Source organism: Hoplias malabaricus, chromosome 1 (assembly GCF_029633855.1).
Source record: "Hoplias malabaricus isolate fHopMal1 chromosome 1, fHopMal1.hap1, whole genome shotgun sequence".
NCBI classification, from domain to species: domain Eukaryota; kingdom Metazoa; phylum Chordata; class Actinopteri; order Characiformes; family Erythrinidae; genus Hoplias; species Hoplias malabaricus.
Window position 1 is genome coordinate 77,505,998 of NC_089800.1, and position 24,636 is coordinate 77,530,633.

At 41.7% G+C, this 24,636-nt stretch overlaps 1 protein-coding gene across 7 annotated transcripts in view; it reads left to right on the forward strand.

The window, feature by feature from the left end:
• eml1 (EMAP like 1) overlaps positions 1–24,636 on the forward strand; it is a 58,857-nt gene that overhangs the window by 29,765 nt on the left and 4,456 nt on the right. The window contains exons 4-20 of one of the 7 annotated variants that reach the window (XM_066673990.1): positions 356–415; positions 3,508–3,642; positions 4,269–4,297; positions 6,475–6,501; positions 10,676–10,805; positions 14,191–14,340; positions 16,367–16,436; positions 17,791–17,901; positions 18,119–18,214; positions 18,859–18,993; positions 19,894–19,993; positions 21,097–21,248; positions 21,557–21,682; positions 23,399–23,530; positions 23,745–23,812; positions 24,123–24,211; positions 24,329–24,426. In XM_066673990.1, coding sequence (XP_066530087.1) covers positions 356–415; positions 3,508–3,642; positions 4,269–4,297; positions 6,475–6,501; positions 10,676–10,805; positions 14,191–14,340; positions 16,367–16,436; positions 17,791–17,901; positions 18,119–18,214; positions 18,859–18,993; positions 19,894–19,993; positions 21,097–21,248; positions 21,557–21,682; positions 23,399–23,530; positions 23,745–23,812; positions 24,123–24,211; positions 24,329–24,426 — 1,708 coding nt within the window. Of the gene's footprint in view, positions 1–355; positions 416–3,507; positions 3,643–4,268; positions 4,298–6,474; positions 6,502–10,675; positions 10,806–14,190; positions 14,341–16,366; positions 16,437–17,790; positions 17,902–18,118; positions 18,215–18,858; positions 18,994–19,893; positions 19,994–21,096; positions 21,249–21,556; positions 21,683–23,398; positions 23,531–23,744; positions 23,813–24,122; positions 24,212–24,328; positions 24,427–24,636 lie in introns of those variants that run through there. The other 6 variants (XM_066673999.1, XM_066674009.1, XM_066674018.1 and 3 more) reach the window with 6 other exon arrangements.

The following is a 24,636-nucleotide window of genomic DNA, read 5'->3' on the forward strand; positions in this document are numbered from 1 at the left end:
TGACATTTGTTTTTTGTAAAGCTGACCAAGAGGAGTATGCGTAATGATAATGCAAGCTTCCACCTTGTCACAGAGCACATGTTTACAAATGTCCTCCATTTGACTTGAGATGTACAAAGCGTCCTCTTGTGAAATGGCTTCTGGTTTAAAACAGCCAAAATATTCCTGGTGCCAAATAATGGTGAACGTTGCGACTCTTTAGAAATTCTTATTGCTAATAAACATACACACTTTCTCTCTGCCTCACCTCCTTCACTCATTTCCTTCAAATGGCTTTATGTTGTCTGTGCTTCTCTTACTCTTCTTGTCTGGCTTTTCCCCTTCTCCTCCCCCATGTTGCATGCTTTCTGTCCAGTGTGTCCAGTGTATCCAGTCTGTCCAGCTCATCCAAGTTTCTTCTAAAACCACCCTACAGGTGAGAGTGTGTGTTCACTTAGCTTTAGCACTGCTCCCATAAATGCTAAATACAAAAATGGAGACTCACAGTAGCACTGCAGTTAGTGTTGCCTTCAGGGATCTGTGTTTGTGTGGGTTTCCTCGACAATCCAAACACACATTAGTAGGTCGATTGGCTGTGTGGAAATATCCAAAGGTGTGAGTAACTGGGTGAGTGGGTGAAAATGTCCACAGGTGTGTGCGAGTGTGTAAGTGTGTGATGCCTTGTGATGGACACCGGAAACAAATAAAAAATATTTTAAAATAAATAAATACATTTTAAAAAGAATAATTTAAAGACAAGAACTATTAAATAATGTTTTGAACTTTTATCAAAGAATAAAATCTGAATGAAAATTTAAATCACCTGTTATTTCTGATTTGAAAATACTAAAAGATATATAAAGATTAAAAAGTAAATAAAACCAGGAAGATTCTTTGAGAGTGGGGAAATGATGAATAGGAGTCTCTTGTTTCAACCGTTGGCCAAAGGATCATAGAGTTGAAAATCTTGGTGTCATCTCCATCTCAATATGCAGCGCACTTCGAACTTGAAATGTAAAATGTGTTTTAAGAAATAAAGTTGCTATATTTCTTCCATAATTTGTTAATGTTGGTGATGTTACCACTTGGGGCGGCACTGTGGCACAGCAGGTATTTGTCGCAGTCACACAGCTCCAGGGACCTGGAGGTTGTGGGTTCGATTCCCGCTCCGGGTGACTGTCTGTGAGGAGTTGGTGTGTTCTCCCCGTGTCTGCGTGGGTTTCCTCCGGGTGCTCCGGTTTCCTCCCACAGTCCAAAATCACACGTTGGTAGGTGGATTGGCGACTCAAAAGTGTCCGTAGGTGTGAGTGAATGTGTGAGTGTGTGTGTTGGCCTGTGAAGGACTGGCGCGCCCTCCAGGGTGTATTCCAACCTTGCGCCCAATGGTTCCAGGTAGGCTCTGGACCCACCGTGACCCTGAATTGGATAAGTTATTAGAGATAATGGATGAATGAATGTTACCGCTTTTACATGTAACATTTTTAAGCTATAGTTTATGAAAGTTAGCACTAAATAATATCTCTAAAACAGTACAATTTAAAAAAAATACATGACTACTATTAGGCTAACTAACAATAATTAAATGACTAAAATGAATGAAGAGACCAAAATCATCACTGCTATCCCCCTGAACAGGATGCCGTGGTTACAGAAGATGAATAAATGAAATAATGGACACACTTTTTCCTTCAAACTCTTTTCTACCCCTTTAAAAGTGTTTTCCGAGTTATTTATTTTGCCCCTGGTTTCAATAGTGAGACCCTGAATGGTGTTCAGGAATTTACCACCTCAGTTGAGTAACTAAGCATTCTTTGGCTTCAGAACAAAGTTCCATAGTTTCCATTGTCCCCAGCCCCTCTTGAGGCTCCTGCTTCATTTCAACAGGCCTTTTCCCACCCCAGACTTGACTGAAGACTGTGGAGTCTCTAGATTAACTCTGCACCCCCTCCAGTTGTATGTCTGAAGTGCCATTATTAACAAGCTTAAACATCCTGCAGCTCCATCCACAGAGGATAACATCACAAGCCAGTGGCCGACCTGAAAGAACTTTGCCCATGCAGCTTGGATTAGACTTGAGCCTGGCAACCAGCAGACTGCTGATGGGGCCTTTTCTTTTGTTTGGGCGTTTGAAAGGGCAGTTGGTCTACATTCACCTCTCTGCATCCACCCAAAGCCATTACAAATCTGGTCATGAGCGTGTCACGGGAAAAACAAATACAAACATGTTTCCCCTCCAGCTGCAGTGGCCCTGTGTCTAGCATAGGTTACATGCTTATCTTCGCCAATTGTGAAGGTTTGATAGTTGTTATATCTGGCTGTCTGTGGTGAATTGGGGGATGGAGGGTTGTAGTGTTTCCAGTGTTATCTCTCCAGCACCATTTCCTGCCCTCTGAGTCAATGTTTATGCTCATGGACAGCATCGGTTCCTGATGGAGGCATGGGCTCGTATGGGAAAAAAAACATTCCTCCCTAAAAGTTTTCAACATTGAGACATGAGACATGTGAAAAGCAGCATGGGCTTAATTATTATGATACATTTATTTGTATCTATTCTTTATAAGCAGCAGCCATGATGGCACGTGTTCATTTGTTTAAAGTCTCACGTTCATGTGGTTGTCAGCTTTGGTGTTGGAGTACCTCTAACTTGCAAATGCCATTGTCGTCTCTGTTGTAACACACCCATTTCAGCTCAGGAAGATCTTGTAAAAGGAAATTAGGTACCTGGTAGGTTTTGCATTAGAACAGATTGCCCCCCCCCACCCCAAATGTCACAAAACACAGTCTCTAATGGGAATCATGGGCTTTGGAAACCACAACAATGGTGGTGGTAAAGTTAAGTGCTGTTTAATCATTGTGTAATCACATTTTGTTTTTTGGCACTGAACACAGCCTCACAATACTCCAGTTTAGACAGATCAGTAAAGAATGTTCTGTTCCTTGCTGCAGCGTCCAGCTCTCTCTGGATTCCTGGATCAGCCACAGATCCAAGGAACTTTTGAACCTTTTCAAAAGACAATGTAATTTCACAAGCTGCCAATGTGAGTCCGATAATAACAAGTTTGACCTTTACTGTTGTTTGGAGATTTTACAAACGTCTAGTTCAGTGGTTCTCAAACTTTTTAAACCAAATTACACATAAAAGTACCACCTATGATTTTTACCACAGAAACATGTGCGCTCCTGGTTCTTCCTCTGTTCCAGGGACATAAGGCAAATCATGGCTTGAATTTTTGCATGTTTTTATTGCTTTTTATTTACTTGAAATTTGCATGCTTAACACAATTATCAAAACATTTACCAAAATTACAGAGAATACAGACAACTAGATCTAAAATGATTGCTTTAAATTATAAATTTATGAGAACATATCAAATTTATGGGCAATAAGTGTTGTGAAATAAATAAAAAACGAGAAGGGGTCAGTTGGACCTTGGACCAGGCATCTAGACACTTTTGCATTCAACTGTGTAATGGCTATACTTCATCCAGACAGAGGCTAATGTGTTGCACTCTCCTGTCCTTCCCCAGCACTGTGAAGAGAACAAGTTCATCCGAGCAGGTGGGTCCCACCAGCAGAAAAGACAGCAGTGGGGATGTCAAAAGTAACCGTGCACGCACCGGCTCAACTGGGAGCAACTCCAGTGGCAAGAGAGCCAGCGAAAGGTACAGCAAACCCAACACTCAACACACATCTCCAATGCTCCATGCTCCAATGACACATGTTTATTTGAGGTGTGCAACATAAAGATAAGGAGCACATTAACTACTGCAAAAAAAGACATTGAAATCACCAAACATATGTATACAATGATGATTCTCGTAGTGAATGCAGTGACGAATAAATCTTGTTTGTCATTTTCAAACTAGTTCATTTTAGGTAATGTTAGTTTTGGCAATTGTCTTTTTTAATACTGCGCCACATTTACTATAATATAATAAAAGAGCAAGGGAATGAATTTTAAATCACAGTTCCATGTTACACTAAAACCTATGTGTACACCTAGTAGAATAATCTGTGTCTCCAGTCATGTAATTATTAATGACACTAAGTCTAGCTCTATACTTAAACTTAATCCTATCTACAGTTACAAAAAGGTTTGCCAGTGCAGTGTGTGTGGAAAAAAAGACATTAAAAAGACGTGAAGGTGTTGATGAACCTCGTAGATTAGCCCTTACTTTTGCTTGTACAAAGTCATTTTAGAAGCAACCTTCATTGGAAAATGAAAACAGATGCACATACAGTGACACACCTCATTTGGGTGACGTACTGCCTCTCTCACCTCCTGCAGCAAACAGAGGGAGCCTGTATTCAGTGCTGGTAAGTGCCAGCTGCTGCTGTGATGTTTGCTTCCACAAGTTTTATTATTACAAGCCAAGACCGGAGGAGTCATGGTTAAACATCTCCATGTGCTTATTTTCAATGCACTTCTTATTGGACTTAAGGGAAATGATTAAGAGTGTCAGAGCTGGACTTTCCACTGACCCTGGTGAGCATAGATTCAAGATAGATGATGGCCCAAGGTTATGAAATTGTTTTGCCTCTCTCAATTAACTACAGGGAAGTTTAATTTAGCATGGGGACAGATGAGTGTTCGCCTGCAGTGAATCATCTCTTCCATTGTTAAACAAGTGAAACAAGGCCAAGAGAATGATCACTTCAAGCTTATGGGTTTGCCTCCTCCAGTCTCTGCCTGTAAAGGTTCGTGGGCAGTTGTGCTGTAATGTGTGGTGCTGTGTGTGCTGAGGAATTGAGCGATTTATCCAGCCAGCTAGTAACAACCCAATCCATCATCCGTAACCCATTTCACCCATTCCTTTACTGCAGCCTACCATTTTCCTTTTTTCCCTTCTTCTGTTGTGTCTGGTTTTTATTTGCTTTGTTGCTTTCTCTGTTGTTTACAGTGTTGTCTTGGAGATTACCATTAACTTACATTTTAGCCCTCCCTAGAACTGCCTTTTAGATGTGAATTGGTTTTGATGTTTAGTAAGTTAATAAAACCATTGTTCTCAAGGTGATTGATGTGTAATTAGACACTGAGTTGCTGAATCCTCTTGAGAAGGCCTATCCTAATTAGGTGCTGTGGTTAAACAATTACAGCGCTTTTCCACTGCATGGTATCTACTTGACTTGACTAGGCTCTACTCTTTTTGTTTTTCCATTAGCCATGTTTTTTTAAATACCTGCTCTCTTGTTGTTCCAAGCGAGCTGAGTAGGAACTAAATGTGACGTGTAAACTTTGCAGAGCTCTAATTGGCCAGAGAGACTTGTCAATCAGACATGAAATACAGACAGGCAGTACAAGCTTTGTAAATGTCTCTAATCTGTGGTAGAGATCCCAAATTTTTCTCCAATTTACAACGGCAGCTTGTAAAATTTTAACCTTTCTTAAAGGTTTAAATGCTACTTGGATCTATGGCCAACAAAAGACCCAAAGGAGATAATATACAATAATCTAACTGAACTAATGTGTGGAGATATGATCAGTCCCAAACAATAACAACAGCAACAACAACATGTGAATACATGCTGAGTAAACAATGCTTAATGTTACCGCCACAGTTGCTATGGTTTCACCAGCTACATTTTGGTGGGGAGCTGTGGTAAAGGGAAAACCAAGCAGGTACCATGTCCCTAAAAGTGAATACAGCTGAGTAGAGTAGGTACCATGTAGTGGAAAACCACCATTAGGCAAGGACAGGCTAATAGTTGGCTGTTAAAAATTTCAGCTGCAGAAAAATTTTATCAACCCCTAATTGCAGGATATGTACATCCCTAGTAGAAAAAAATCATGGTTCCTAGTGTTTCCTGTTATTGTTCTTTGTTCTCTCTTACTAAAAGACAGTCCCCAAAGTTCCCTTCCATACTTTTGGATGTTACCTGCAATTTGGTAAATGTGATATAAGTTGGCAGATGATAAAAATACAGCAAACATAAATATTAATATTGTTAATCCTGTCTACATTCAGTGATGATGGACAATACAATCAGCCATCTGGCCTGGGACATGCACCTTCTGTTTGACCATGTTGTTATGATGATGCCAAATCCCCTGATTAGCTGGAGCCAACCCAGTGCCCTGTCCAGATGTTATGAGATTTAACAAAACACAAATTAACTGGAGTGATTTGTTATGTAGAGCAGAGGTCTGAAGAAATGTCTTCTCCCCTGGAGGGTCTTTTAGAGTAATTAACCAGACAGGGTGACCCAGGATCTCTCTCTCTCTCTCTCTCTCTCTCTCTCTCTCTCTCTCTCTCTTTCTCTCTCTTTCTCTCTCTTTCTCTTTCTCTCTCTTTCTCTCTCTCTCTCTTTCTCTCTCTCTCTCTCTCTCTCTCTCTCTCTCTCTCTCTTTCTCTCTCTCTCTCTCTCTCTCTCTCTCTCTCTCTCTCTCTCTCTCTCTCTCCTCTCTCTCTCTCTCTCTCTCTGTGTGTGTGTGTGTCCCTCACTATGTAAGAGCACACTCACACAGTCTTCTTTGTCTTTCTACACTCACAAAGGGATGCGGCGTGTGACACACTGTAAAGGTAGGCCCTGATCCTCAACCCTCCCTCACCAAGTGGCTCTGTGGGCATTAGGTGATCCTAAAGCTAGGTTAGCTCTGTTTTAGCCATTGCTCTGAGTAGTAAACTGGAGTCTGCTTCAAAAGCCATGCTTTCAGAAAACTAATGTGATCCAATAATAAAAAGAAAAAAAAACGCATCTTAATGCCAGGTGTAAACAGTCCCTATGTAATGCCAGATCAGATGGCTCCCTATTCACTATATTACTCTCTATAGCATGCAATATTATATGGAACTGAATTCAGGAGGGTAGTGAACGATTTCAGACTCGAACTCATGCGGTTTTTAACCAAACAATGCAGTGCATTATGGATAAAAGTGTGAGAATATTTAATGGCACGTCCAATACATGTTTTTCAACAGAAAAACACAAAACCATTCACAGGATTTGTGAAGATGGCATTTGAAAAGCATAGTTCTTGGAGCACGTCCACTAGCATATTAGGCTTGGAACTGTATGACAGGAGACTGTCACCTCCAGTTGACTGGATGTCAATGCTTTCTGACTCAGAGTGGCGTCGTCTGGCTTTAGGACATCACAGAACCAATGCCTCTAGAGCTGAGTTGTGTAAGGGCCAGGGTTGATGTGATAGATGTGCGTGTGACAGAAACCCCTTTCTTCACTTCCAAAGTGCAAGCCTTCCCTACGGACTAATGAGCACACTGTATCTAACACCTCACGGAGAGTGTGTCGTCAGCCTGTGGTTGATTGCAGTGATTTTGTAGTGGAAGTAGATGCATTAGCTGTTAATCTGCGAGAGGCACGCCGAGTGTTTGCTCACAGCCCACAGCGCTTATTTTTCACATGCACCATGGGAACACGCATTCTGTTGCAGTTACTCGGCAGCTCACTTAAAGACTTGCCAGCAATAACATAGAGCTGCTTTCACTTCTGGTGCCAGAAACTGCACTTTTAGTTCTTTCTGAGGCCTTACGTTTTCGCATTGAAAATGGTGGCCATCAGAATTTTCTTGACAGATTTTTATCACTTGAGAGTATTTCTTCTGTATTTATAAGTGGACAAGTGACTATTCTAGTTTTTTAATCTTCTGGGGTCTACAAACTTGCATGAGTCTGTCCTTTCAATGACATTGTGTGCTATTAATATCCAGAGTTACAAGACTATGAAGAGAGGCTGAGATACAAAGTATACATCGTTTGCCTCTCACCATATCTCCTTTCACACATGTATGTTACTAGAAATTTCTGGAAAAAAAAAATTTACCTGGAGGAATTCGATGAGTGAATATTTGTCTCAGACTTTACACTGAATAGTGCCCTAGTACAAAGTCCAGGTAATGTCAGTGTGAGTACATGTGTGAATAGAGCTGCTAATATCCCAGAGTATCTCCTGCAGGTAAGATCAAGTGCTTTTAAATGAAAGTTTAAGAAGTTACACTACAATAAGCCAAAATTTCAGACCCCAGAAGGTTCCATTATTTTTTTTATTAAACACTTAGGTAGTTTGCTTTGTAGAATTTATATTGCTTTATAGTCTTCCAGTATGTAAATATGCCATCCAGTACCCCGGTGATTGGAACCGTTTCCCCTGGTTGATTTTTACCATCCTGAACGAATACTGTATATTTTCAGTTGTCACTTTTTGAAAATAACTAAACATGATATAATTTGATATTAATTTATCACTTGTACCTCATGGAAACAACAGATTAGATCTAAATCTAAATCGAGGCTTCTGAAAGTGTTGCCTTGTATTGGCCTGTGAGGTTTCATTTGACCCCCTAGAAATGTACCCTAAACCCTTAATTTTCAATTCCAAAAACTTAATTTGAAACCTATGTATCCTCTTATTATTACATTTTAAAAGAATAATCAAACTAGGCTGTGATTTGTAAGCATTAATATTAAATTCAATTTTCTTCCTTGTGTCAGTTTGTGATGCATTAGTCCTTTGTTGTGCTGACTGTGGTATTATCAGAACATGTGGGAGATAATTTTTGACCAACTAAATTATACTTCAACCCACCTCTCTACCCCCCACCCCTACCCCCACTACAATCGGCCCTATCCCAATACTTTACCTAGTGACCGTGCAGATTTACCTGCACCGGCCGGCCAAAGGGACTGCATCCACTGAGCCCCCCAAATCTGCATCAACCGTACCCTCGTGCTCTACAAACACTCCCCCAGAGGCCAAGAACCTGTTCAGCCGAGCTGCCCGGCCTGGAGGCACCAAGGTCCCGCCGTTTACCCTCCCACTGAGGAAGTGCCCCTCTCACTCCACCTGCTCTCCTTTAGACACGCCCAGCTACAAGAGCCCCATCAAATCCCCCAGCCAGTACTTTCAAATCTGTTACTGATCACATCTTTAGCTCTGAATCTAAAACTAACTCAGTGGTGTTCAATAAATTTTCTGTTTTCATTTGGTTTTCTGTTTTTGTTTTCTTTGTTTTTGTCTACTAAGATGTTTTACCTCACTTTTCGCATGTCTGCTTGCATGCTAGACATGTTGGTTTCATCTGATGGTTTTGTTCTGCTTTAGTTGTGTTTTTTGAAGGGGAATTTCACCCAAAAAATGTTATGTTCAATAAAACAATAACACTGTTGGAAAATTACAGCTCCAAATCCATTGGGATTCTCCACTGACCTGTAATATGGAGAATAGAGACTCTATCGTTGCTAGTTTGGGCTCAGCACTGCAGAAACTACACTATGTCATTTGACATACACAGTGTAGATTTGAAAAGGAGGTTATTTGCTAAATACCCCATTCATTTATCACCACAGAGAAGGGTTTTAGGAGTAAATCAGTAAGCACAGTGACTCATTGACATGTCAGGGATATAACTGAGAAACAGAAAACACAGTTAGTTATGTTTTGAGTGAAATTCTTCTTCCTCTTTAAGCTCTCTGTGAATGTTTCCCGTTGGCTTTGCTTGCATGTCTGCTCTCTTAAATTGTTTTTCGTGCACATGTCATTTCATTTACTAAATTTGTGAGGCCAGGAAACTAGTTGCATGCTCTCTTAATTTGTCTTTGTGTGTTACTATTTAATATATAAATGTATATCAGAGCTATAATAAAATCAACCAATAAGGACATCTTTTCATGTTTCCTTTTCTTTTATTTATTTTTTTTCTTGGAATGAATTTACTAAAAAATAACAATACACAGAGTATTATTTAATTGATAACATATGCACATATCAGCCAAAACATTACAGTGACCTCCATGTTTGAACAATTAATTCTCCATTTTATTGACTCCACTGAACATATATTAGATGCACTTTATTCCTCCCAATACACTGATGGCCCCTTTTCAGCCTGTTCTTCACTGATCAGGACCACCACTGGGCCACCGGGCAGGCATCAGTTGGGGTGTTGTTAGCATGTGTTGCCTACCAGGAAAAGTGGATCAGACACAGCAGTGCTGCTGGAGTTTTTAACCCCGCAATGTCACCACAGGACTGAGAATAGTCAACACACCAAAAATATCCACCCAACAGCGACTAAAGGGCATTGTCCTGTGACCTGATGAAGGACTTGAGGAATACTGTCTCTTCAAGGTAGGTGTGTCTAATAGAGTGGGCACAGTGTTTAAAAACTCTGGCAGCACTGCTGTGTCTGATCCACAACCCACAAAAACTACTCCACCAAGTCAGTGTCACTGCAGCGCTGGGGATGATTCACCACCCAAGTTATAACTGCTTGCTCGGTGGGGGTCCTGACCATTGAAGAACAGGTGAAAGAGAAAAGCAAAGTATGCAGAGCAACAAACGGACAACAGCCTGTAATTGTAGTACCTGAAAGTGCATGTGTATGGGCAATCGAGTTGGTAAATTTGTTAAGGAACCTAAAAACTAGGTCATTTTAATATTATGGCTGATTGGCGTATTCATCTATTAACAGATACATATCATTTCTGTACACTTTGAGCTCCCTAATTTTTGTTTCTTCAAAAGTTCAGTGATTAACCTTGATTTACCTCAGTAAACCTATTGATAAATACAGATTTAAACACACATTTAAGGCTCCGATGTGATATTCCACAAGCTGTATTGTTTGATGATGTATTGCACTTCATAACGTTATGCCACCTTAAATTTTTTCCATTACAGAGACTCTTAGGGCAGTCTCATATAATTCCTTGTACTAAAAGTCTGTTACTTTTTTAGATGAAGGTTATGTGAAAATGTATTTGAAGGGAAGACCCATCACCATGTACATGCCCAAAGAGATGGTGGATACGTACTGTCTAGAAGCCAAGGTTGATCTGCCTCAGAAGAAGCTGAAGCTAGACTGGGTGTATCCTTTTAGATCACTGTAACCTGTGACATGGACAAGGTTTGTATTGCCTTTTGATATCACTTCCCATACATTATTCACTGTTCTCCTGCAGTAAATAAAAACAAGGACACATATGGCGCTTTTCTACTGCATGGTACTGACTCGGTTTGGCCCATTAGGCAAATTTGTTTCCTGGTACATAGAACCACGTATTATTTTAGTACCTGCTCATTTGTGGTTCCACGCGAGCTGAGTAGGGACTACTGTAAATGTGACGTGTAAAACTTGCAGAGCTCTGATTGGCCGGAGAGACTTGTCAATCACAATGAAATGCAGACAATATAGACACAACTAGGCATTTGAAAAAAAAAAACCCTCTGAGCTACAGTAGTGATCACATTTATTTTTTATTCAACTCACAATGGCAGCAAAAATTCTCTGTTTTTCTAAAGGGGTCCAAATGCTCCTTTAATCAGTGGCTGGCGAATGAGTTGGACAGTGCAACAAGGAACAAAGAAATGGTACTGATCTATGAACTGAAAATCATCCTGCAGGAGCCAAACTTGTGTGTAGAGCTGAGCCGAGATGAGTCTAGTCGTGTAAATACTATGTAGTGGAAAAGCTACAATAATGTCTATTATGCAGAGGACTCAATGGCGCCCTCTTGTGTAGCAGTACCTGAATGTGAGTGAGTATGTATATATCTCTAACTGCTGCAACCTGTTCAGGGACACAAAGTCCTGAAACTACCTGGAATCATTAGGTGCAAGACAGGAGTGCTCCCTGGCCATCACATACATATACACACCTGTGGAACACCCAGAGGAAACCCACCCAGACACATCGAGAACACCCCTAACTCCTTTTTAACCAGCCTTGCTTCCAACATGTATTGACTTGATGAGTGGGTAATGCCCTGCAATGGACTGGGGCCTTGTTCTAGGCACCCAGTGATTACAGGTATGCTTTGTACCCAACAAGACCCTCAGCAGGGTGTATTGGATGTAAATGAATAAATGAATGAATAGATGAATTCACGAACATTAATGGCTCTATTTGTACAAAAGTAGCTTTGAAAAAGAGGAAGCATTTGAAAACTGAACAGAGAGCCAAGTATAGACAGATGCTCAGGTACTCGGTCCAGCCTTAAATTTTTCGTCTTTACAGTGCAGAGCTGAGCGTGTTGGCTTTTCAGACAGAAGCAATATTTCTGTTCCAGAAACTGCAAAAGCAGCACTGATAATCAAATCGCCATCTCACCCAATAACCAAGAAACAACAAAATCCAGCTCCTTTCATTTCTCTCATACAACAGATGTTGATCAAGTGAGATTTCTTTCCCACCACATCTATAGGCCAAGCTGTAGATAACGGATCATACTGCGCTCCGTTAGAAGTCATATTAATGAGTTTGGATGAATGTTTCTCAGAATGCTCATCTACTACAGCAAATATAATGATAAATAACAGTAACAATATTGAAGTGTGGCCTGTATCCACTGAATTGAATTAAGCTGCATTGTAACTGTGGCCCAAAGCCTGTCAGGAATAACTGGGGTTATCTGACTAAGTTGCCCTTGAGCAAGACACCTAAATCCCAACTGATCTCTGGCCGCAGGGATGGCTGCCTGCTCCAGGTGTGTGTGTACTCACTGCTCTCAGTGCACTATTCAATTAAATACAGAGGCACAATGGCACAATTTCATTGTACTGCTGTGTAATGACAATAAAGGTCATCACAGTTGTGAACGTTACACTTTCTGTGGAGCAATGTTCATGTCATGTTTTAAAACTACAAACAATGCATTGTAAACATAAAAAAATGTACTTTGCCATTTTCCTTCTGCAAAAAAAAAGCAGTTCCCCTTTAGAACAGACACAAATTTATCAGGTGTTAATGTGAATTCGACAGTGTGCAGGACATGAAAAGCTTCTTTGTTTGGTTGTAGCCCTGGTTGCCAGATCAGAGATACATAATACATCTCTGTTTCAGCATGGAGGTCATGATAAACCTCTGGGGAAATTAATGTGTGTTCTGGGGCTGCTTTCGCATCAGAGGATGTGGAGCTGCTTCCTTTCATGACACATCTTCATTATTCTCCTACACCATGGCTGTCACTACAGGTATTAGATGGTGTTTTAAATAGAAACTGTAGTTATAATGTAATAATTGCACTAATATATGTACATATTGAAACAATCCAAAAACATGTATCTCCATGTTTGTTGATTTTTTAGTTTACTTCACCATTTGAACACAATAGAAGTACTCCAGAAATTATTGGGAATAAAATCTTTTAATTGGCTTTCTTTGACACACACAATCGCACATATTCATGCACTTTTCTTTCTCGTGAATATGTATTTGAGGGGAGGCCAAGTAAAAGTTTGAACACTAATTTTAGGCACATCGTGGGAGTGCAATGCGGTTCCCTCAAGGCATATTTTTTTGCTGTGCCTGCTCTTGTAATATATACAGCACCGAGAAAAAGTCAGAATCCACCCTAATAGACCACAAATGAAGAAAAATTATGGAGCTGTCCTTAAGCTGTTAGCGAGGAAAGGACCATCTGAACCAAAAATAAAGCTGCTAGTGTTCTAAAAAAAAAAAAACAACGAGCTGACCATCTCAGTGTCTTGACTTGAAAACATATTTGTGTCTGTGGTTCCTCGAGTAAAAAGAGACAAAAGAACACACTCGGATAATTAGACTGAGCTTTGGAGATGTGTGAAAACCTAAAAGCCTATGAGGGAATGAGTAAAGTAGATGCAGTAAATACAGAAAACATGAAAAGAGCAGTACTTCTTGACTTTTTGAGTGAAAGTTATACAAATGAGGAGCGGTCTCTGACATTTGCACAGGACTCTACGTATTGCCGTGTATTTAGAAGATGGACATGGGTGTGTCCATCAGCTTCTTACTGTAAAAGGGACCTGGAGAGGAACTGAAAATGCCATAGATTGTAAATATTAATGACATTTTAATATATGTTCGTTTTAATTTAACAGGATTATGCAGTTTAATGGACTGATTTAAAATGGAGGAGCTAGCTATTTCTGAGTGCTTGGGATAGAGCAGCTTTTTTCACTGTTGCTGCAGTCTGTCAGAGTGGAATATTTTAAGCTCAGTTCTCTCCCTGCTCTGATGCATCAGGCACATCCGCAACAGAAATGGATTATGCATGGCAAGAGAGAAACACGTTTCTAGGCACTCTATGATTGCCTTCTGCATGGGGTGGCTATGGGGAATCAAACAGTTCCTCAGAGTTGTGAATGGGAGTGAACTGAGTAAATGGGGTGAACACACAACTTGGAAAGCAATAATACTGCACACTAAAGTAAGACAGCGTTATTTCCCATGCTCCTGATCCTTGCTTTAATTGTTGCTCTTGACCGAAAGCCAGCTACGGTTACCGGGGCCGCGACTGTCGATCCAACCTCTACCTGCTGCCCACCGGAGAGACGGTTTACTTCATAGCATCTGTGGTGGTCCTGTACAATGTGGATGAGCAGCTGCAGAGACACTACACCGGACACACTGATGACATCAAGTGGTGAGAGTTATAATGCTCCAATTCTGTCTCAGCATCAGCACTAACCACAAATCTCACTGCTTTATATACACCGAATGACCACTTTCACCTATAGAAGCACTTTGTAGTGTTACAGTTGCACATTGTAGTCCATCTGTTTCTCTGCATACTTTGTTTGCATCTTTCACATTGTTCTTCCAAGATCAGGACCACCGCAAGGCAGGTGTGATTTGGCTGGTGGATCATTCTCAGCACTGCAGTGACACTGGATGTGCTGTGATGTGCTGGTTATGTGTCAATGTGTGTTAAGCTGGTACCAGTGGATCAGAGAAAGCAGTGGGGTTTTGAATCTCTCAGTGTCATTGTTGATTGCCACTGGCAAAAAACAAACATTCGGTCAAAAGTGTCCTGTGGGCAGCATCCCATTGCCAACGATTGAAGGACTACAGCGCAGCCAAAACACACTGTGCATTGACAGATGACCTACTGTCTCTGACTTTACATCTACAAGGTGGACAAATGAGGTAGGAGTGTCTAACAGCATGGACAGTGAGTGGCCACAGTTTTTAAAAACTCCAGCAGCACTGCTGTGTCTGATCCTCTTGTACCCGCGCAACACAAACTAACACCAGCCTAATCATATCTACTATGTGGGGGTCCTGACCATTGAAGAACAGGGTGAAATGAGGATAAGAAAATATGCAGAGCAACAAGTGGACTACAATCTGTATTTGTAGAACTCCAAAGTGCTCCTGTGTGGAAACAGCACGCCAAACAATGTTAAATCATACATTATTGGTCCAAACATTTGTACTGACCCCTTATAAATAGTTAATTCAGCTACATTAAAGTGCCCCCATTGGGACCACAGATTTCCAGTTATGAACACACATCTTAAATAACAAAATGTAATGCACCAAAGCAGCTGCACATAAGAAAGAGCTCACTCTCAACACCAAGTGTAGTCTAGAGGGGTGTAAAACCCCTCGGCGTTAGGCTGTGGACTAGTGGACAGATGCTGAGTCCTGTCCAGAGTGGTATGTGTGATTCAGAACTATAAATGTTGTCACATAGCTATTGTAAAAGCCTTATTACCAAGTCTAGAAAAACATGACACAAGCCAACACTGACTTTTGACCATGTTCAAGGGTAAACCGTGAGACTTGTACTGTTGTACCACAGTTTAACAAAGCTTTGACTGGTAGCTCAGTGGCTGCTTTTTTGCCGGTGTAATCCTGCTCAGTATTCTGCTGCTGTGTTTCACTGTGACCTTTGTAGTATCCATGAAAAAGTAAACCTAATTTCTCTGTGCCCTGATAAAACCAGACAGGTAATTAATAGCCATGAAATTTACACTTACAGCAGCGTAGCTGAGAACAGTGTTTACCCAGACCAGGACTCTAATTATAATGATTATAATTACCTTCATCTCTCCCTCCCTGAGGACTACTCATCTCCATCAGATTGTAGCTATGAGTCTTTTAAAATTAGAAGTTAAAATTCAGAAGCTTAAAGGTCAAAAAGTTGGTAGACACCTTTTCTAATGAGTGATTTCCATGCGCCCACTGATACCACGGGCGTCTGGCTGTGCTCAGTGTGTACAGTCTCAAAAGAAAAGCATCGCCAGGAGAAAAGGATCCAAGCATTGAATGGTATAAACCTTGCCTGTGTAACTGCATTCCCTGCCTTTATAATTATTATTCATTTTTATTATTATCCAACACCTATTAGATGAGTTGAAGTGTTGTTTCTGATCCAGAATCATTACCTGATCTCACTGTTATGGCTAAGTGCATTTAAATCTTCAGAGGAATGTTTCAACGTCTAATTAGAGCAGTGCCTATATCATTTTTGGCCGTTAAGTGGATGTTTTTGGTGTGATTTTGAATGTTTAATTTACAGATTGTGTGCAAATGCTCAGTGAAGGATGACAACATTTTCTCAGTCTCCTGATGCCATCAGATCTCTTTAGTGCTGTGTTACTGTTGTTGTAGCTGCCTCTGTTGTGCACACTTATCCAGCACTGTCATCTCTATCTCTCCTGAAGCCTAGCTGTCCATCCTGATAAAATCACCATAGCAACAGGACAAGTGGCCGGCACATCCTCGGATGGCAAAGTAAGAGATTGCACCCCATGAAAGATGCATTTGACTTTCTGGAATTACACCTTTCATCCTATTTCATCACTTTCATTATATTGTTTTTTATATTCACCAAATGCATTTAGGTTTGTCATTAAAGACACACAGAACATTCATTCATTCATTACCTGTAAGTGCTTATCCAGTTCAGGGTTATCATGGAATCACTGGGCGCAATACACCCTGGAGGGGGCGCCAGTCCTTCACAGAGCAACACACACACACTCACACCTAAGGACACTTTTGAGTCGCCAATCCACCTGCCAACGTGTGTTTTTGGACTGTGGGAGGAAACCTGAGCACCCGGAGGAAACCCACACAGACACAGGGAGAACACACCAACTCCTCACAGACAGTCACCCGGAGCGGGACTTGAACCCACAACCTCCAGGTCCCTGGAGCTGTGTGACTGCAACACTTCCTGCTGCGCCACCGTGCCGCCCGGAAATCGGGTTTGTCTTTTCTAATTGGAAATGACCCAAATAATTGATTATGTTTTGGAGGAGATAATCATCTTGAATATGGAAGGGGAAGCTCAAAGGAAATGAAGTGGACAAACAGTGTTTGTTAAAAGGAGCCATAACAGAGAAAACGAAAATTAGACACAAAATCTAAACACCAAACAAAGCTGCTGCTATTTCTCAGAGCAGTGAATGAGCCGCACCAGGGTCCAGACCTGAATGTGAACATGAATTGGATGACTTGGATCATGAAATACAGAATATAGTCGCTGTCTAATCGAAAACATGTACCTTCCAAAATAGTACCTTTACAGGAGAAGGAAAGAGAAAAAGAGTGGAAGCTGTAATAAAGGCACAGCAGGGACCTGCTGTTATTACTAAATTAGTTGTTGAGAACTGTGCATAATCTTCTGAATTTTCCATTAAATGTACATGTTCTGCACCCTCATTGGGCGGCATGGGTGACTGTCTGTGAGGAGTGTGGTGTGTTCTCCCTGTGTCTGCGTGGGTTTCCTCCGGGTGCTTCGGTTTCCTCCCACAGTCCAAAAACACTTGTTGGTAGGTGGATTGGCAACTCAGAAGTGTCTGTAGATGTATGTGTGAGTGTGTGTCGCCCTGTGAAGGACTGGCACCCCCTGCAGGGTGTATTCCTGCCTTGCACCCAGTGATTCCGGGTAGGCTCCGGACCCACCGCGACCCTGAACTGGATGAGTGCTTACAGACAATGAATGAATGGATGCACCCCCTATTGCCATAATATAGTGTCACAAAATAGCTTAATTAAACTTCTATCCAGCTTTAACTTATAAAGTAGCAGGATACGCTGATATTTTGTTCTAGAGATTCACAGTATGTCTCCCTTTCTGCAGCAGTTGGCTCCTCATGTGCGTGTTTGGGACTCTGTGAGTTTAAACACACTGCATGTGCTTGGCACTGGTTTTTTCGACAGGGCTCTTGTGTGTCTCTCCTACTCCAAATCGGTAAGAGACAGCTTCTGTGCAATATTCTGTACTTGTTACTCATGAGAAACAAAGTGTATTGGACTAATGTTCAATCCAAAAACTCATGAGTCTGTTCCTTTGTCCTGAAATAAAGAATTGTTGTTGAATTACGGATCCAACAGACTCCAGTTGTATTGATGGCAACATGACGCAGATAATGAAGCTGTGTTTGTGTCTGTTTTTTTTCACCGGGGAGAACGGCGGAACCTGGCTGTGTGTAGTAGACGACTCCAATGACCATGTGCTTTCAGTGTGGGACTGGCAGAGGGAAGAGAGACTTGCTGAAGTTAAGGTGTGCTTGGCTTCAAATCACTTCAGATGAACAGACACACACTGCCCTGAAGCAAATTGCTAACTCTGACCTTCAGTCTATCATTCAGACTTACACTAAATTAAAAGAGTCAAACTGCTGCTAATATAACTAATATATATTAAATAATCACTATGTAATATTTAACTTGAAATTGCAGTTTCAAAATAAAATCATGCTCATCACACTCCACAGAAGTGATGCTTCACTGACCTCTAGGGGAACAGAGACTCTGCCATTGCTACTGTGGGCTCCACACTACAGAAACTGCACTATGTAACTACTAATGGTGGACAGGAAACCACGCTCCCCTGCCCCCCAACTTTGATTTCATGGCAGTGATGTAATAATAAATTTATAACTCCAAAAAAATAACTCCAATCTTGCCTCCAGTCTTCCTTTAATATTAATTAGAATGAAATGTGCCCAGATCTATCACAGTAGTCTTTTTTTTCCCTTTTAAACTTTGTTGTTTTAATTCTTTTTTTTACAAAATATAATATAATTTTATAAGAGCTTGAACAGTCACATATGTTTTGTCCATTTGGCCCATCACAGCTTTATATCTTGCTTTTTTTTTTAAAATACTACAAGTTAATTGTTGTTATTTTGTGTTTTTATCGCAGTGCTCCAACGAGTCGGTTTTTGCTACGGATTTCCATCCAACAGATGCTAATATAATTGTAACATGTGGGAAGTCCCACCTGTACTTCTGGTCCCTAGAAAAAGGCTCCCTATTAAAAAAACAAGGCTTATTTGAGGTACGGTTAAAGAATATTCCTCTTTTTTATGATATATTTTGTAATGTAGCAATAGAAGTTATATAAGAAGTTATATATTAATTTATGTAAATAAAATATCATATGTCATATACACTATGGCGTGGTTTCCCAGACATGGATTAGGCCTATTCCTGAACTACACAACTCTGATTTGCCATTGATAGGAGGATATAGTACAGGACTAGGCCTAATCCCTGTCTGGGAAACAACCCCTATAAGTCCTAAAATATGCAAACATCTCTTTTAATGAGTAAGTTAATCTAGTTTCATAGGCACTTATTGCAGATGCAGATTTTCTGTTAAACACACTGCTTCTGTGATCTCCAAAGAAGACCATGAACAACTGCTGGTTTCTGCTTTTACTGTCCATTCTCTAAGCTCCACTGACCATACAGGAGGACTTTGTAGTTCTTAACTTATAGGCTGTACTAAATCTGTTGCTCTGCATACTTTGATACCCCCTTTCATCCTTCCCTTCAATGGTTTGTACTCCCACATGACCCCCACAGAGCAGGTATGATTTGGCCAGTGGATCATTCTCAGCGCTACAGTGACACTGCCGTGGTGTGGTAGTGTGTATGGTGCTGGTATGAGTGGATTGTACACCGTGTGTGTTGTTCGTCCTCTAGTCCTTCATCAGTGAACACAGGACGCTTTCGGCTGGAAGCTTTTGGTTGATGCACTATTCTCAGTCCAGCATCGACACTGAAGGGTTTAAAAACTCCAGCAGCACTGCTGTGTCTGATCCACTCATACCAGCATATCTCCTATATGGTCAATGGAGGTGAGAGAATGGACAGTGGGTGCAGAAACAAGGATGTCGTCATAATATTCTGATATGACTTTTGTGAACTAAACCCATGTGTTTGTTTCTTGCAGAAACAAGAGAAGCCCAAGTTTGTCTTGTGTGTGACTTTTTCAGAAAACGGAGACGCCATCACTGGTGACTCCAGCGGAAATATTCTTGTATGGGGCAAAGGTAAATATAACTCTGTGATAGATTGAATTGTTGCAACAGGCAGTGTCGCCACCACACAGCTCCACGATTCCTCAGGTCATTGTCTTGATGAAGATTGGTGTGTTCCCTCCTTGTCTTCGCCTTCAGGTGTCCCCTGGATGCTCACGTTTCCCTCACAGTCTAAAACATGCGCTGGTAGTGCACATGCTGGTAGGACATCTGGCTTTAAACCTGTTTCAGTCAAATATGTATCAAGCCGCCCTTTTAACCCCTGCCAGGAGCAGCTGATTGAATTGCTGTTGTCTGTGAAACCATTTAATAAAACACAATATACTTTGGCTCATACATAATACATAATTCTTCAGTGAGTGCTGCATATGGATTTTTGTAGATGGCGTGTGAATATTTATAAGCATATTTAACACAAGATGTATATTCTAAGCATAACATTCTGGTATGGAGTTTATAAATTGCAAGGCACTGTCTCCGGTCACTGTCTGTGAGGAGTGTGGTGTGTTCTCCCTGTGTCTGTGGGGGTTTCCTCCCACAGTGTAAACAGAAATGTTGGTAGGTGGATTGCCTGTGTGACATTTTTCACCTCTGTGAGTGAGTGTGTGAAACTGTCCACGAGTGTGAGTGTGAGGGACTGATTAAATGTGTAAAGCCCTATCCAGAGTGTGTTCCTGCCTCGCACCCAGTGATTCCAAGTAAGGTCTGGACCCACCACGACCCTGATTAGGATGAAGCCGTTATGAATGAGTGAATGAATGAATGAATGAATGAACAAATAACCAAATCCTCATAACTTGACTTTAAGTTTGTATGTGCGCACCTTTCTATATCACCCCAGGTTTGTAGACATCTGCGCACCCAGTGTTTCTTCTGCTGTAGTAACTGCCTCTGATATTCTGAGGAGGCTTTAGACTAGATAAGGAACCATGCTGGATCTCACACATCGCTCCAGCTCTTCCCAGCGCCATTGACTGGAGCCCCAACCCTCCAGTGAACCATCCATTTCTCCATGTTACTCCTTTAGTAGTCATTTGTGCTGATGGTTTCTGACCTTGGTGAGTGTGAGGGTAATGTCGGCTAATATGCTGCTCTGTTCTTTGTCTGTCTTGAAGGCTCTAATCGCATTAGCCTGGTCATTCAGGGGGCACATGAAAGCAGCGTGTTTGCACTGTGCATGCTGAGAAACGGGACCCTGGTTTCAGGGGGGAAGGACCGCAAGCTCATCTCTTGGGACGGGAACTACCAGAAGATTCAAACGGTGGAGGTGGGTTATCATGACCTTAGATAAACGGCAGCCCAAGAGCAGATTTGTTTTTGTCATTCTCAGCCAAGTAATGAGATGGTGTGCATGATATCTTGGAAATACCGCTGTACTTCATGCATTTTATAATGTCAGCATATGTTACTCAAACTTATATAATCCAGGGTTTATTAGTCACTGAGCCATGGACCTTGAGCCAGTACTGAGTTGTAAACAAGTGGCCTGTGGTTGACCATTGATGACCGTTTCAGGAGAAATAAGCCACCTATGGGGCCCAATAATTTGCCACTGAAAATGTACATCTCTTTCAGGTTCCAGAAGTGTATGGGCCTATTCGTACGGTTGCTGAGGGGAGAGGAGAGACTGTTATTATTGGAACGACCAAAAACTATGTACTGCAGGGCAGTCTGGATGGGGAATTCACCCCTATCACCCAGGTGAGTATACGAGGGAAGATAATTACACCAATCAGCCACAAGATTAAAACCCCTGAAGTGAATAAACCTTAATGATCTGGGAACAGTGCCACCTACCAATGGGAGGGATATATAAGGCAGTGAAAATAGGCCATATTTTGGTAAGAGCATGTCTAAAATGGCATGTCTTACGAGGTGTGGTCCAAAGAAGTGGTCCAGGAAAGGACAACTGATGAACAGGTGAAAGGATAATGGCCATCGCAGGCTCATTGATGTATGAGTAGAGCTGCACTGCATTAACCTCCTTCTATCAGAACAAGAATAAAATGTGTCAGCAGTGTGTGCTCTTCTGTGGAATTGGACCAGACAAGCAAGCCTTAGCCCGCTAGTGGATCAGTGAGCCCTCCATCATGCCCATGACCCTGTTCACTGGTTGTCTGTCCTTGGACCAACTGTTTGGTCCTTCTAGTTGGTACTGACCACTGCAAACTACTAAAACGTCGTACAACATATTGTCACAGTGTAGTCTTTTTCCTAGTGGCTTAGACCCTTACGCTGGTCTGTTTCTCCTGCTTACAACATCAACTTCAAGAAGTGACTGTGTCAATCTCTAAAAAATGGAATCAAGTAAATCACAACGACATACTGTGATTAATCATGGTTAATTTAAAAGCTAAAATACTAGTTTGATTTTGAAGGGAGATAAAATAAATAAATTTGTGGAGTGGTAGAGACAAACTGGTTAGAGACACCGCCCTTTCAGGGTAGTTTTTTTTATATTTTAATTTAAATCTCTTAATTTGCTAAGTAAAAATTTTAGGGGGCGGCACGGTGGTACAGCAGGTGGTGTCGCAGTCACACAGCTCCAGGAACCTGGAGATTGTGGGTTGAAGTCCCGCTCCGGGTGACTGCCTGTGAGGAGTTTGGTGTGTTCTCCCTGTGTCAGCGTAGGTTTCGTCCCATGGTCCAAAACGTTTAAAAACACGTTGGTAGGTGGCTTGGCGACTCAAACTGAAGTTTTGTAATAACATAATTTTGGGAGTAGGACCACGCCCAAAGTCCTCCTCTTAGCCCTATATCTACCCTGCATTCACATCATTTCCACGTCGGACAAACTTGCTCCCATCTCCACCCTGTCTCACCATTTTCTCGTATCACCGTTTCAGCCTCTACGGGGGTGGTCTGTACTAGTAAAAGTGTCTATAGATGTGAGTGAATGTGTGAGGGTGTGTTCAGGATGTGCTCCAGGGTGTGTTCCTGCCTTGCGCCCAGTGTTTCCGCGTAGGCTCTGGACCCACCACAACCCTGAACTGGATAACTGCTTATAGACAATGAATGAATGAATTAATTAATTAATATTTTAGGGAGAGAGTTTGCCTTAAACACAATGAAGCTCAGCCACAAGCTTGTTCTTCCTGTGTCTGCATGGGGTTTCCTCCAGGTGTCCAAAAACACATGCTGGTAGGTGGCTATACAAAGGTGTGTGTGTTTGTGAGAGTGTGAATGTGACGCCCTGTTATGGACCAGCGCCCTGTCCAGCATGCGTTACTCCCTAATGCCCGATGATTCTGTGTAGGATCCGGACCCAGAATACTGTGAATAATTCTGTGACCCTGAATAGGATAAAGCAGCTACAGAATATGAATGAATGAATAATAAAAGATGTCCTATGAACCTGAACTTTCTTAAAGAAAGAGTCTCTTGGCTTGTGGAGTGATGGTTGTGTTGTATTTCCAGGGTCATACGGATGAGTTATGGGGCTTGGCGGTTCACCCACACAAGCAGCAGTTCCTCACCTGTGGCCATGACAAACTGGTGTGTCTTTGGGACTCTGATACACATCAGCCCTTCTGGACCAAAACATTGGAGGTGAGACGTGCCTTCTGGACACATCACTTTGTGTGTGATTGGCAGTGTGAAGACACACCAGCTGTCTCCAGAACCCTTGCTTAATTTTCAGAGTGCTTTTGCTTTATGACGCGTCCGATCGGCTGTTGGCGTTGTTACGCCTGAGTCGGGACGGGTTCGCTGGAGTGTGTCTGATTGAGATATGTGTGTATGTGTGTGTTTCCTCTGCGGAAAGGATGCGGCCCAGTCGGCCGGGTTCCATCCCTCTGGGGCGACGGTTGCCATAGGAACGCAGACAGGCAGGTGAGGGTATCTCTCGCTTCTTCTCATCTAAAAAGGTCTTTGACACCTCATTAACATCCTGGCACGAACTCTAATAGTTTGTTTCATGGAAGACCCCAAACAGCTCATTGCTATGCAAATGTGATGCACGAACACAGCGCTAATCCAGACCCATTGTTCAGCTATCTTTGACATTTTTATTATTCATGAAGTCATCATCATCATATCAAAACCGCATTACGACAAAGGAGTCTTTGATAATGTTCCAAGCTGTTCAGCCCGCGCTGCTTTATATGCATCTGTTTTAATGCGTCCTATTGTGAATGTACAGGTGGCTCGTTTTGGATACGGAAACCAAGGACCTGGTCACCGTGCACACGGATGGGAACGAGCAACTCTCGGTTATGCGCTTTGCTCCAGGTTAGTGCTCATCTGACAGCTGCTTTAATCATTCCCTGATTTAGAGAGACCTTCACAAAGAATCTTCACAAATGAGGCTTTCTGCTATTAAGTCTTGATTGAACATTTTCCCTCCAGATGGCAACTTCCTTGCAATTGGGTCACATGACAATTACATCTACATCTATGCGGTGGCGGAAAATGGAAAGAAATACAGCCGAGTGGGAAAGTGCTCGGTAAGATTTTCACAGCATTTACTCACCTATTCATTAGTATTATGTCTGTGCGAAGAAACCACCCTTTCGTTTATTTTATTTCCAGTCAAAATAGCTGTTAAATACAGGCGATTCATTTTATAGTGTCTGGGGAAAAACAGGAACCATATTTAACAAGAATTACACACATCAAAGACAATCGTCATGCACAATGACATCATAATTATAACG